General features: G+C 37.2%; 1 protein-coding gene across 3 annotated transcripts in view; it reads left to right on the top strand.

Annotated features, from left to right (window-relative positions):
- KIDINS220 (kinase D interacting substrate 220) overlaps nt 1-14,615 on the top strand; it is a 75,948-nt gene that overhangs the window by 53,400 nt on the left and 7,933 nt on the right. The window contains exons 23-26 of one of the 3 annotated variants that reach the window (XM_063150808.1): nt 334-512; nt 3,611-3,837; nt 7,889-7,999; nt 8,866-8,922. In XM_063150808.1, coding sequence (XP_063006878.1) covers nt 334-512; nt 3,611-3,837; nt 7,889-7,999; nt 8,866-8,922 — 574 coding nt within the window. The remainder of the gene's footprint in view (nt 1-333; nt 513-3,610; nt 3,838-7,888; nt 8,000-8,865; nt 8,923-14,615) is intronic. The other 2 variants (XM_063150809.1, XM_063150810.1) reach the window with 2 other exon arrangements.

Here is a 14,615-nt window from a genome sequence, read left to right as displayed (position 1 = left end):
TAGGAATTTGAATAGATGTTTGGGGTTAAAGTTCACAAATGTTAACTTCCCCTTACTTGGGATTTGACGTTACTGATGTATGGCTTCTTTGACTTTTCTCTGAAGCATACCATTCGATCAGATTGTTCAGCAGTTTAAGGTTTTTTTGCATATTAGAAAACATTACATTGCTCTTTGTGCAGATAGAACAGCTTTTTTGGGTTCCCTTATTTTTCAGAGAACAGGGAGAATGGGTGCAAGTGTGCTAGTGTTTCACCCTAGAATATTACTTTGTAAACTGAACTCATACTCTTAATAAATAGTGCTTATGATGTATCTAATTTCACCCCCCAGAATTTCAAAGAATATTCCTACAACTAAAGATGTTGAACCTCTACTTGAAATTGATGCAGATATACGGAACTTTGAGGTATTTTTATCCTCACGAACACCTGTCCTTGTCGCACGTGATGTGAGAACCTTTTTGCCTTGTACAGTGAACCTGGATCCCAAGCTACGAGAAATCATTGCAGGTGGGTATACTTTCAAATAAATGGAAAATGACAAATCTGTCATTTATTTTAAGTTGAGCTACTTGGCATGTCACACAGAACACTCATTTCATGTTCATCAAACCATACCTTCAGATTGTCTGATTTGACTTCAGTAAGAGGCCATTCAGTTTCACTTAATAGTTTTGCTGTAACACCCAGACCATCCTGGACTAAAGCTTCTCTTTTGGAGGGTGAAGTCCACTGTTTTGCTTTGCAGAGTGCTTTAGGAAATGGAAGAAACCAATACACACAACAGTATTTTAGTAGAAGAGATGCAAGTTGACTTCAGATGTTTGTTAACAATTTTGAAAGTACATGTAAAACCCTGTAGAAATTAAGTCAGTGAAACAAAGTCTTCTCTAGGCTGGAGAACCCAAATTCTTTCAGCCTTTCCTCCTAGGGGAGTTGTTCCATAGAGTCTTATAATGGCTTAGGTAGGAAGGAACCTTAAAAATTATCTAGTTCCAACCCCCTTGCAATGTGCAGGGATACCTTTCACTAGACCAGGTTCCTCAGAAGCCCTTCCAACCTGGTCTTGAACACTTCCAGTGTTGAAGCATCCATAAGTTCTCTGGTCAACCTGCTCCAGTACGTCACCACCTTCATAGTAAAGAATTCTAAACCTACTATCAGTTTGAAGCCATTCCCCCTTGTCCTGTCACTACATATCCCTGTAAATAGTCTTCTTCCACCTGTCTTGAAGGCTCTCTGCAGATGCTGGAAGGCTGCAATTAGGTCACCCAAAGCCTTCTCTTTGAAAAATCCCAATTCTCTCAGCCTTTCCTCGTAGTAGAGGTGCTCCATTCCTCATCAGTCATCTTTGTGGCCTCCTCTGGACTTGCTCAAATACATTGATGTCCTTCTTGTTCTGGGGATCCCAGAGCTGGATGCAGCACTGCAGGTGGGGTCTCACCAGGGCAGAGGGACTGTATCCCTCCCTCTCCTGCTGCCCACACTGCTTTGGATGCAGCCTAGGACATGTTTGTCTTTCTGAGCTACAAGGGAACCTGGCTGGGTGAAGTCCAGCCTCTCACCACAGCACCCGCAAGTCCTTCTCAGCAGAGCTTCTCTGCATCTGTTCATCTCCCAGCCTGTATTGATACTGAGAGTTGACCCAGCTCAGGTAATCTTATTAAACCTCATAAGATTCCCATAGGTCCCCTTCTTGAGCCATCCAGTTCCCTCTGGATGGCATCCCATCCCTCAGGTGTGTCAGCTGCACCACTCAGCATGGTGTCATCTGCAGACTGGCTGAGGGTGCACTCATCCATTCATGTCATTAATACAGATACTAAATAACACTGGTCCCAGTACAGAGCTGATGGACATCACTGATGTCTGTTGGAACTCTGAGCCATTGACCATTACCCTCTGGATACAGTTGTCCACACCCAATTTCTTATCTGTGTAACAGTCTACCCATCAAATGTATCTACAATGTAGAGAGAAGGACATTGTGGGGAACTGTGAAAAAGCTTTGACAAGCTTTGTAGAAGTCCAGATAAATAAAGATATCTATAGATAGAGATCTGTCAAGATAGATATCTCTAGCCCTTCCCTTGTCCACAGATGCAGTCCATCACAGAAGGACGCAGGGTTGGTCAGGCAGGACTTCCCTGTGGTGAAGTTGTTGCTAGCTGTCTTGAATCACCTCTGTCCTCCATGTGTCTTAGCAAAACTTCCCTGAGGATCTGGTCCATGATCTTCAGAGGCACAGAGGTGAGGCTGACAGGTCACTAGTTCCTGGGGTCTTCCTTGCTACTGTTTTTAAAATTTGCAATCTCTCCATCTCTTATGTTGAGGGCAACCTCTCCTCCCCTCCTTCCTCTCCTGTCCCATTTGAACAGCCTGCAGCCATCAACAGTTCCACTCCAGTCATGGGATTCATCCACCAAGTTTCTGGAATGGCAGCTAGGTCACAGTTTTCTGGCAGCACGGTGGCCTCCAGCTCCTCCTGTTACCCAGTCTATGTGCACTGAGGTAGAGGTACCTCATCTGGGCTGTGACCTGTGTCACCTTCTTAGAGGAGCACCCTTTAATTCCTTTGAAGTGTTTTCGTGGTGTTTCCCTGTTGGATTCTGTTACCTCAGGAGTTCCTGCCTCATCTCCATAAGACTTTCAGTGGAGGAATTGTGTCTGATGTCCAACATGAATGTCCCCTGGCACAGGTGCCTTTTGCCTGTTATGGGGAGAGTGCAAGGTCCCCTGGATCTCAGCTTTTTTCTGGTGGCTGTTCTGTCTCAGGGAGACCAGAGTGTGATTCCAGCAGTCTCTGTCCTCTGACTCTCTCATACTTCTTAGTCTTTCTGCTTCCTTACTTAACTCTTGCACCAGGCTGGACCAGGGTTGTCTCCCTGGTTGTGTCACACACTTGTTATCTCTACTACATCCAGCACTGGTGAGAGGCTCTGCCCCCTGCAGCCTGAGACCTGGATGGGAGCTCTGTCTGTGCTGTCACATCCTTTCTGGTGAGTGCAGACTACTAGGGGTTTGTGCCTTATCTGGATGCCATTTCTGAGCTCCTTCTGAGAGGATGATGGCCACCAAGGGGGCTCACCTCTTGGGTAGGGTGACTGCACCCTTCCTGTACCCTGGCCACTCAAACTACCTTGTCACACTCCCTGGGCTGAGGCTTGTTGGGGACCTTTTTTTCTTTGGCAACTCCCAGGTCTCTGTAGCACCTGCTGTGAGAGCACTGACAGCGCCTGGTGGATCAGAAGAGGTCCCTGTGTGCTGGGATTTGTCACTCTGCCATGGTACAGACCAGCCTTGGAGCAAGTTCTCTTGGAGAGTGACTGTTAGGTTCCTTTATGCCACATTTTAAAAGAATCTAAATGTTTAGAGAGATTTAATGTGTGATAAACCATCCTACCTTTCCTAAAGACTCCTGTGTAGATGTGATCATCAAGAGAAATCAACCAAATCCAGCTGAAATTTGACCTTCTTGATGTTCTATTTGATGAGCTCTGATTGGAGTTAGATATACAAAAATGTACTGTATTGAAATGGCAAACAAATTAAAACTTTTCCAAATACTTCAGGCAAAATCATATTCTTGTTACCAATTTATTTTTCAGATGTTCGTGCTGCAAGAGATCAGATGAATATTGGAGGACTTCCTTATCCCACCTTGCCTTTACATGAGGCACCTGCTAGAGGAACATCTGTCTTCAGTCAGCCTTCCTCAGCTTGCTCTTCTACAACCTCTTTCAATGGGCCTTTCAACAGTGGAGTTTTGTCCCCCCAGCCTCACAGCAGTTACTATAGTGGTATGACAGGACCTCAGCATCCCTTTTACAATCGGGTAAATAATCGAGATCCAATTAACATTCTTCTGATTTAGTCTGGTAATACTGCAGATGTCATCTATTAAATATTAAAATACCCATGCAAGTTTTATTTAGGAGTGGAAAAAAGTCCAAAAGCTGACAAATTTTGCAGTAATGTTCAGTAACTGTTGTTTGGGGAAGAAACATGGTAAATGGCATCAGAAAAACAAATTACAAAGGAAAAAAAAAATTGAGACTCTGCTCATTTGTAGGATATTACAGGGCTTTTTGGGTTGCTGTTTTTTTGTTTGTTTTTGTTTTGTTGCGGATTTTTTTTGTTGTTTTTTGGGGGGTGTAAACTGTGCTCAGTTTTTCTCATGCTCACAGATAGTGGAAGGGATCCCATCTCTTTTTGGTTACTTTTGTTAAAACATACAGAAACTCAAGTGGGGAGATAGATTATAAGAATGTATGTCTGTCTTCCCTTCTGTCTCTTTTTAAAGTTACTCCTATCTTTTCCCTAAGCTGGTGTTGTACTAGTTTAAAGGAATTCACATGAATTGCATAAAACATACATTTTTGACCTATTTGTGGGCCTCAGAAAACCTAGTCCTGAGAATGGCTCATGTGAAAATTGAATTAAGTGCTTTACTGTATAGTTGAAGAGTGTCTAAACTTTCTGGTTTTGTGGGATGTGTTCACTATTTTTAAACTTTATTTTTCACTTTTTTTCTGTAGTACTGTCATGAAAAAAACCACAGAGAGCTGATAAAAGTTATAGTGTACTTCTATATACAGGAAATAGCCTCAACATTAAGTAGATTTGACTGTAGCCTATTAAGGTGAAAAGTAAATTAAATTATTCATAAATCAGTGTTTGTTAACCAAGGCAAAAAAAGTATATGTAGACCAGAACTTTTTAAGTTATCTATTCTACAGTGATTCTTCACACTTCAAGGCAGTGACAGTATGCTGTTTTGTTGAAAATAACGTAAAATAACATATATTTTGAAGTAGTCCAACACTGATAAATGTTGACACATGAATATTTGTGTTGATACTAACTCAGCTTAGTCCAAGTAGCTGTTTTGTTGGAAGCCCTGTTTTTGTGTCTGTTTTACCCTGTTTTGTGTTACTGTACATGACAAGGTTTAAAGTCAGGGATGATAAGCTGTTGAAACCTGTATGGGGGTTTTTGGCTCCAATAAGGATTAGAGAAATAATTATTGGTGAGTCATAAGCTGTTCTTACAAAGAGTTTATTATTTATTCATTTGTGTTAAGGCTTACAGATATGCTTACTTTTTTGCCTGCTGAAGACTAAAATGCTTCAGTTTTGGCCTTTCTCACAGGAATTTTATACTACCCTTCTAAAATATAATTGTTTTTAGTGTGTCGCTTAATGAATATTGTCAGAGAACTGTATTCATTACTCTGGACTCCTAAAGGTACTGTCATGAGCACCACATACTGAGATGCGTGATGAGAACCTTTTAAAAGTAGAAAATTCATCCTGAAAAGCTGTTTCCTTCAGCCTTTTCAGTCATATTTCATTTCTCAGGTTTTTGTAAATATGGTGTTTAAAAAAATGAATAGCAACTCCCCAGTAGAAGTTTCTGAGAGAGGTCTTGGATACTGGTATGACACAACACAGTGGATTCAAATACTTTTGTGGAAATGGCTGGATTTTATTCAAAAACACCCTCAGATCTGGGGATATGTGCCCTAACCATTAAATGGTTCCTGTCCTATTGTCTTTAAGCATTAATTTATGCTTAAGAAAAACCTCCTCCAGCTGTTGGGGAAAAGACTTTATTTTTAGAAAATATGGGGTTTTTTACTATGTATGTTTCTTCTTTTTTCTTCAGATTCTCCTGTGTTATGGACCTGGAACTTCCAGTGATGTAATCTATTGATTTTTTGGTTTAAAACCCAGTTCTCCCTCTGGTTAGCTGTAAAGGGAAGATTATGGTCCCATTTAGAAGCTCTTCAATTTAGCACTCTGGCTCTCTTATAGGGCTAAGCTGGACGTGTACTGTTTATCACTGTCTAATGGCCTGGCTGAAAGCTGAATTCAAGTTCAGCTTCTCAAAATTGCTGCTCTCATGGATCATTGTCGAGATGATGTTTCTTCCAGGGAAGGTCAGAGCTGTAGGCAAGTCTAATTGGGATTTCCTGGATGGGAGCAAGAAATTATTTTATTTTTTTTTTTTTACAAAAGAGGAGAAAATTCTTTGATATCTTGAACAAATGATGTTTTGCTACATCCATTTAGCTTTGTAGGCTATCTGCAGACTTGAAGAGCACTGGTTTATGCCCAGTATATATTTATATTGATCTCATGTTTTCATGATACCTGTATTGTACTTCAAATGAAGATTGATTCTGAAGTGCTTGGCCTGTAATGGAGAATTAATTCCACAATTGGGAAGCAGTGGAGTAGCTGAAATGGGCCCAGTGGTTGATTAGAAGTTATGAGAGGATTGTGGGATAATTGCCTTAGTGGACAGTTTTTTTTTCCATTGCTTTGTAGTCGGATATCATGCAACCAGCAAGCTCCCTGTGTGTTTCAGAGAAGAGGCTCTGCAGTGAGAGCTGGGCACTTGAATGCAGTTTGATCATAAAGCATTTCATGCTTGGGGGTTTTCCACATGGTTTAAGCTGTTAGTGGAAAACTGAGGCATTAAATGTTTCTGTGGTATTTTCTGGAAATTAATCTCTTCCAAAAAAAGAGTTTGTATTGTTTGTAGAATGTGCCTTATGACAGTGGAATAGTTTTAATTCAGTGAACTTTCCTGCATCATTCTGTACTAGCTAAAACATGTGGAGGCAAAGGTTAGGTAACCAAACTTCCCCAATTAGACTGATGGTTGGAAAAGCATATGAAATTTTTGTGGTAATTATGTGAAAGTGCTCAGAATCCACCTCTAGCAGCTAAGAATATGGAACCATTTTTATTTTCCATAAAGTGCTTGAAGTTGTAGCATATCCTGTCTACATAAATTATATACTCAGAAATTAAACTTGAATTTCTCAGTTCATTTAGAGCTGCTTCTGAATACAGAAGTTTTTAAGTCCTTATTGGCAAATCTAAGGTGGAATATTTCCACAAATTTCACTCCTTCCTCATAGATTCTCCCTTTAGTCATAGAATTATTTACTCTATACTGAATTTAGTGCTGTAGACTAATCAGAATCTTGTCATGTGCAGAAACACAAATCAGATAATATGTTCTCTTGTGAAGTATCTGGATAATAATTTTGAAAATGCTACACATAGAAACATCAGAAATCAGTAATACAGCCATTGTTTTGAGATTTTTTTTAAGGTTTTTATGGTGTTTTGTTGGTTTTTAGATTTTGGTTTTTTTGGGGGGAGGAGTTTTATTAAGAATTGGGCAATGAGTTGAAAGCAATGAGTGCTGTAATTCTGCTTTCCCTAAAGTCTAAATTAACACTGTCCCTTAAAATGTTATTTGTATTGAACAACATGCATTAATGTATTTCCAGCAAAACAAAACTCCAGTACTGTCTGCTCTAAGCATCTGTTCATATGTTTATAAAATCTAGTGTTTGTGGAAGCCCCCAGGCTGGGTGCCACAAATATGGGAAGTTCTAGTGGTGGATGCTCTTAGTATCACACTTCTTGTTTATTTGGTTCAATTGTCTTGAATATTACAAATGACTCAAAGTTTTACTGAGCAACTGAGAAGGTCGGAGAGTAAAATTGTCAGAATTATTGTTAAATTATCCTTTTCCCATATTGAAAGCAGATGTTAGAGAGTAGCTACCAAAACCATTCTGTCTCTATTCCTCCAGAAAACTATACCAGAGCACCCATTGGCTTGGAGGGAAAAAAAGGGATCATTTGCTGAGTGATTTTGAAGAATTCACTCCAGAGCTTTTGATTGAATTCTGTTCAATGGTTCAATGCAAAAGTAAAGAAAGCTATTAGTAATTGCTCTTTTTTACTTTATGAAACTCAGCTAGAGGATGTGTTTTGTTGTAATGATTTTTATTTTATTATTACATTTTGATTTGTGTAATTGTTTGTCCCTTTTTTGTTACACCTTTTTTTTTTCCATAGCCATTCTTTGCCCCATATCTTTATATGCCAAGGTATTACCCTGGCAGTTCTCATCTCATCTCACGTCCACCACTAAAAACGGGTTTGTCCAGAGATCAGAACAATGGCCTAGTAAGTATTTTGAAGGGTAATTCAAATACTAACCTAGACAATAAATATAGTGAGTAATGAAATTAAAGGTTATTAATGATGATTCTCTGTTAGACAAGTATAAGCTTTATATTTATTATATATATTTTAAGCAAAGGTGTTACTAACATGTAATGTAAATGTATTTTGTTTTAACTTTAGAAATTTCTTACAGAGGAAAACCAATTCTAGCATCCATGTATAAAGATTAGAAAAGAATGACCTTTGATAACTGGCAAAAATATATTAATGAAAATGCCAACTGTACTATAGTACCAAAACAGATGTAGTGATAGAAGACTACTTGTAAATTTATATTCAATTTTTTTAATAATGTATCACAAATTCTTTGTACCCAGAGAAGATAAAATTATATCCTTTAATATTGTAAAGAATGCTAGAAACTGGAAGATCATATTTAAATGTTAAAAGAAATATATTCAAGTAAAACAAAATACATTTTATCTGAAGTGTTTTTGAAGTACATATAATCCAATTTTACCCATTAGAAGGGCAAAATTAGCAGACTTTTCTAGCTTCCTATAGAATAATAAGTTTCCTGTTTAACAGTATTTATTTTACTGACAGATGGCTGTTCAAATGGAATGATGTACTGAGGAAAGATAAAAAAGTAAAAGCCTCACTTGTTGGTTGCTTTAATTCTAGGGTACTTATACAACGAGCAAGGCTGTTAAAAGGTGGTAAAAGCTTTAATCACTTAAAGAAAACAAATGTGTTTCTCTTGAATTATTTATTATTGTGAGATCAGTCTCATTCACTGTTTACTTCATAATTTTTGTTGAGCCCTTGATCATTTTACCCAAACCATAATATTTTGTTGTTGTTAGGATGTTATCAAGGAGGATGCTGATGAGGGGCTTCCTTCACCCACAGACCCCTCAATGGTAAACGAGTAGTCATGTGGTGTGGAAATTTTAGCATCTCATTGCTTTTTCAGCAGTAATGAGTCTGCATTAATCATAACTGCAGTTCACTAACACTGCATCAGTGGCTTTGGTGGGCAAATAGAGTAGTTGAAAACTAATGTAGTTCGTGAATGAATTTAAAAGCTAATATTTCACTTGCAAGACGTACTCTGTTTTCCCCTGTAGTTTTCCCCTTGCCTTTCTCAGTAGCTGTGGTGAGCTTTGAGTCAAGTGTTGTGGTAGCTGAGCAGAGTGTAGAATGACAGCTGGTCTTTCAGTGCTTAAGTTTTAGAAGTAATTGTGTTTTTCTGCTTCAGTCAACTCTCTCTCCCGAACCTACTTCTTTAGTTGGTGACATAAAGCTATTGCAGGTAATACAGTATAAGGCAGCTTTGATAGAAATGGAAAAATAAAGTATTGCTGGTCATAACTTATTCATGAGTCAGAATGTTAACAGTTACCTTTTCTGTGACTTGTTTTGTTTTATCCTAAGTATTCATAGTTAGGATGTCATCTTTATGGTATATGTTTTAACTCTAATTATGGTAATCGTGTTTTATACCAAAACAAAGAGTTTAATGTGACTGTCATGATTCTCTTAATATTTGCTGCCAATAGTTGTTGGCAAAAGTTATAGTTTGATTGCATTTACTTTTTCTTTTTGTAAATAATTGCAAAAATGTCTTTCTGCTGTTGTGCAATGAAAAAACAATCAAATCCCACACAGATTCCAAACTCTGTTTAACTGTACATAACTTTCACTGAGAAACCACATATGTGCAGTGCAATGGAAAAGGTATGCTAAGTTTCTCTCTCCCAAGTAATTTTTTACTTTGTGTGAAGGGATGACTGTGGAGTAATTCTTCCTTTTGAAATGCCATCCTTGTGTTTGATTCCTTATCTCATTATCCCATTCTTTTCCCAGACCTTTGAGACTTGCCAGTGCAAGGAAAATTATGGACTTGCTCAAAAGTATTAGCATGATGGCTGAGGACTGTGTGTCTCTGTGAGTGTGACAAGGCACACAAGCCTGGAAAAGGAGGATTTAGTCTTGGAACAGAATAGTGAATGAGTTCCAGCAGCAGAATTAGAACTGAGTGCCTCTTCTGCTTGCTGCTGTTTATCTTAATAAACATTTAGGTGCAGCTTCAAACAGCAGTTTAAAAGACTCCTGTAAGTAATCTATTGCCTCTAAGTAAGAAAATACAGGAATTAAAACATTAAAAAGAAACTTCCTTTGAGATAATGATAATGGAAGATTTTGTTAGATCTGTTTTTTAATTTAATTTATACTGATGTGAATCTCTAATGCAGCATATCAGATCACATACTTTTCTAAGACTTAGCACTATTTAACCTACGGTGTAAATCTAAAACTTGGGATTTTTTTAAAGTCCCTTGGGAAGTTGACAAGAAGGTTGTTAGTCAGGATAAGATATGTGATGTATTTTCAGGGTTTCATCTACTCTAAATCCACTTCTTTTGTCAACTTTATTGAATTTTCCATGAAAGGAAACAATATTATGTTTGTGTTATGTGCTACAATTATCTGTAGATGATGGGTACAATAATTTCACCCAGCTATTTAGGTAGCTCTTAATTGATGGGTCGTTGCTACTGCATAAGTGATCCAACTTATTAAATGGTTTGGTGCACGCAAAGTAATTAAATAAACAAAAAAAAAACCTGCACAAAGTAGTTAATGAACACCAAGATGTGTAATTGGTTTGGTGATTGAAAACAAGAGGAGCATGTAGAATCAAAATTGTCTTTCATGCTAAACTGGCAATGAGCCAGAAATGTTGCAACTCCTGTGTAAAATAGAGAATAATCATTGTTTTGAATGTTTGAGTCATAACAGGGTGAAAAAACAGGATTACTCAGGAGTATAATTTTTTTTCACACACATCATAATTTCTGCTTATTGCATGAGTTGACAGAGCTGTGTAGAGGCTGTTATGTGATCTAGTTATGGGTCTGCTGTTGTCAGTCTGATGTTGGAGTGAGCAAATCCTGAAATTCCAGACCACCATCATTAGTCTCATAATATCTGTGTAAGTTCAGGTTAGCTTAGTAAAAATCAGGAATATTTTGAGTATAGTCATCCTGTATTGAGCATTTTACTTTAGCCACCTTCCGTAATTAGATTCTGCTGCTGATGATAAAACTTGTCTGTCTCAGACCATAGTTTACTGTTCTTTGCTGAATGGATCAAAACATAGATGTCAAACTGGTGAGTTGACCAAATACCATCTATTTAGTTGTATCAGCATGAAGGTGCATTGCAAATTTTAGGTTATCAGCTTGAACCACTAATGAAAATAGTCTTAAGATGCCAGCCTTTGACATCTGTGATGGAGACAAACATGCATTTCTGCTGGTTTTACTGTACAGATGCTTATTTTTGAATAACTGCAAAAATTTCTAGAATGCCCTTTTGAAGAGTTTATAGGTGGATTGCAGTGTTACCAGTCATGGAATGGTAACATGGAATGGTTCACAGAATCCCCTTTTATGTTAGAAATCAAACTAGCATTAGCAGTGCTTATCTGTCATAAACTTGATTTTGTGCTTTAATTTGCATTGTTGATTTTGACTTCTTAGGAAGTAGCTTGTTCCAATATGATTACTTTGTTTAAATACATTTTTTCATACTGCACTGAATATATAATCCATAAGATGTAGTATTATATGTGCTTTGAATGAGGACTAACGTGGCTCAGAGCATGTAGTATAGATAAACATAGAGTACTTCTTAAGAAGTACTTTTCAAAAGTTTGAGCATGAATGGAAATGTATGGCATGGGAGTTTTCTTACAGATTTTCCAGTGCTTTTGTGTAGCATTTTTGTGCTTTGAATATTTGTGCTTATAAGAAATAACTTTTCTATTCTGTGGGTGGTGCTGGTTTGTTTTTGGGGCTTTTTTGGGCGGGTGGGGGCGAGGGACGTTGGCAGATTTGATTAGATAGAAGTTTGAAAAGTTATTTGAGGTACACTGGTAGTATAATGGGATCTTGAGATCGCAGGAGAATGTTTCATTAAAAGGAGGATTTTCTGTCAAAAACAATCTAAACCTTTATGAAAAACAGAATATAGCAAGTGGTTTTTTTACAAATGCAAAACAGAATAGTCTGCTCATGAAAATAGTATTTGTATAGCATATCCTAAATGAATATATTTAAGACCTATTTTAAAAGTTTCATCACATTATGAAAATATCCTGTGTCCATCCTAACCCTGATTTCCTGTTTACTTCAAAGCATGTTCTCTGTATGTTTGACCTTTGTGATATCACTTTAAGCTGTTGTTTCTTTTAATTCTGTTTTGTCCTTTTCTCAAAGCTGTGTAAGTCTGAGTTAAACAAAAACAGACAGGTACAGCCAATTCCTGTGAATTCTCATTCACTTGTTTCAGAGTCATTCCAGAAGCTATCATACTGGTGCTTCATGCTGGGCTGTCTGTAAACTAATGCTCATTACTAGCCTTGAGGTTTGTTTTGACAAGCTGCTTTTAGCTTTTGCATGGCAAATACTTTTCAGACTAATGTTCTCTAAGCATCTCTAACAAAACCACTAAGGCTGAAAAATGTGTCAGTTTAAGTACAGTTTTAATTCACTTACATGATGACAATATCCCTAAAGCTATTACATTACTTATTCTTCAGAGAGTGCTTTTCATAAAGAATGATTTGGATTAATGTGCATCTATTTCAAACAGTTCACACTTTAACAAAAATAGTCTAAATATTTCAGCTTTTATGTATCTTTTTTTATACACTGAAAGCAAAGTTTCTAAACTAGGTCTTAATGCATGCAGAAAGAATTGCTTGTCCTTGATTGTTAGAAAAATATTTTGATCTGAATGAGAATCTGTTAAATTAGATGTGTGTAAAACTTTTCTTCATTTATTTCTGGGTATATCATAGATAATGTATTTGATAGATTCTGAGAACAAAGGCAATTGCTAACACATGTTGCTTAGGGACCATTTATTTTAGTGGTGCCACAAAGTAATTTTGGCTATAACAGTTTCTTTTGTTTTAATTGATAAGCCTTCTTTCAAAAAATAATTAAGATTTGAATTAACTGAGTATCTTGTCTTTGTTGATGTGTTATCTAACTCATGCCAATAGTAAATAGTGTGTTTATGAGGAAATAATGGATCACAAGCTGGTATTCTGAAGAAAAACCCACAGTGATCTCTTAAAGAGGAAAATTAAAGATGTATAAAAGAGGTATATGATAAATAGATTATGGGTGAAGCTTCATTCTGTCATTTTCATAATTTTGATGATTGGCTTATATCCTTGACATGATACAGATTTTTGATGTGCTAAAAATCAGACTAAGTTAAGATCTAAAATTTGTCCTTTAGACATTGTAGTATCTGACATGTTCTCTAATGGAGTACCAAGCCCTAGTTTAAGTGCCTAGACTGAAGTGGAACTAAAATGTTTAATTTTTCTGCAGTAATTTAGGTAGATTGCCTTCCTGGAAAATGGGATATATCCTTTGTTTGTTTATTATCCAATTGACATGACATAAAAAAAATTAGGAATGGTTAAAGGAAAAAAGATTGGTGCCCCAGCTATTTCCAGGCAAGTGTGTGAGCTGCCAGGCTCAAATTCCCTACAACCCCCAGTTGTGTTCCCCAATGAAGCTGATAGTTACACACTTTAAAGTCCATTTCAAGGACATCTGGTGGAGAACTTTAGGGGAATTACATGTAATATTACCTAAACTTTGAAACTCAGAGTAGCTAGGAGTGTGCCTAGCTCCCTAGATCAGGATATCTTTGATAACAGTAAGTCAGAACTCTGAGGTAGTAGATAATGGGGTTTTGGATTGCTGCTTTGGAATTACTAGTTGAATAAATTCTTTGTAAATATCCTGGTTTAGATAATTCAGATAAGGTTAATGGCATTCTCTGTGATTACTCTTGGTTTTCACAGGGGTGGAGATTTAGTAATTTATCTAGTAATTTATATTAATTCTGAAAGATTAAACATCTTCCAATAATTAAATAAAAATGGGAGACAATATTACAACTCCAATTCCAGTCTTCATTGGTGATTTGAGGAATATAATAAAACTTGATTAACTGGATGGTCAAAATGCACTTTTACATCCCAGGGCTTGTGCATGTGATGATGACCTCTGAAGCTTAGAAGCTCTTTTGCATCCTCCCAAAATGAGCTGTTTGGTGCACAGTCTACAGTGCTGCACCCAAATCTTAATTTTAAGAAAAAAGGGAAGGTGCAACCTCCCTCACAAGTGGAGAGCATACAAATATTTTTAAGTGCTAGAACTGATTCTGATTTTGCTTTTTGAAATCTGGAAACACTAGTGTAACTGCATGGGTTCCCATCCAGGGGGAATATGTTTTTTTTTAAAGAACATACTGCCTTAATATACTGTCTACCTGCAGATGCATTTGTTTTAGTTTTCCACCCTTTCTTTGAAATTCCCAAAGGTAGCAACATTAACAGGACAACTCTTGTGTTACAGAGCTGAATAATTAGAAATAATTTCTACCTGAATCTTTCCGAAGTTTGGGGTACATGAAGCATCCTCATAGTAACTTATAGGGCATTTGCAGTGCTGCTGTTTCAGTACTGTGGTGCTCAGCCCCTTGGCTGATCTTGCATAAACAGAGCTGAAGGAACCTCTGG

Source organism: Melospiza melodia, chromosome 3 (assembly GCF_035770615.1).
Source record: "Melospiza melodia melodia isolate bMelMel2 chromosome 3, bMelMel2.pri, whole genome shotgun sequence".
Taxonomy (NCBI): Eukaryota; Metazoa; Chordata; class Aves; order Passeriformes; family Passerellidae; genus Melospiza; species Melospiza melodia.
This window is presented reverse-complemented; position numbering and strand designations above follow the sequence as displayed.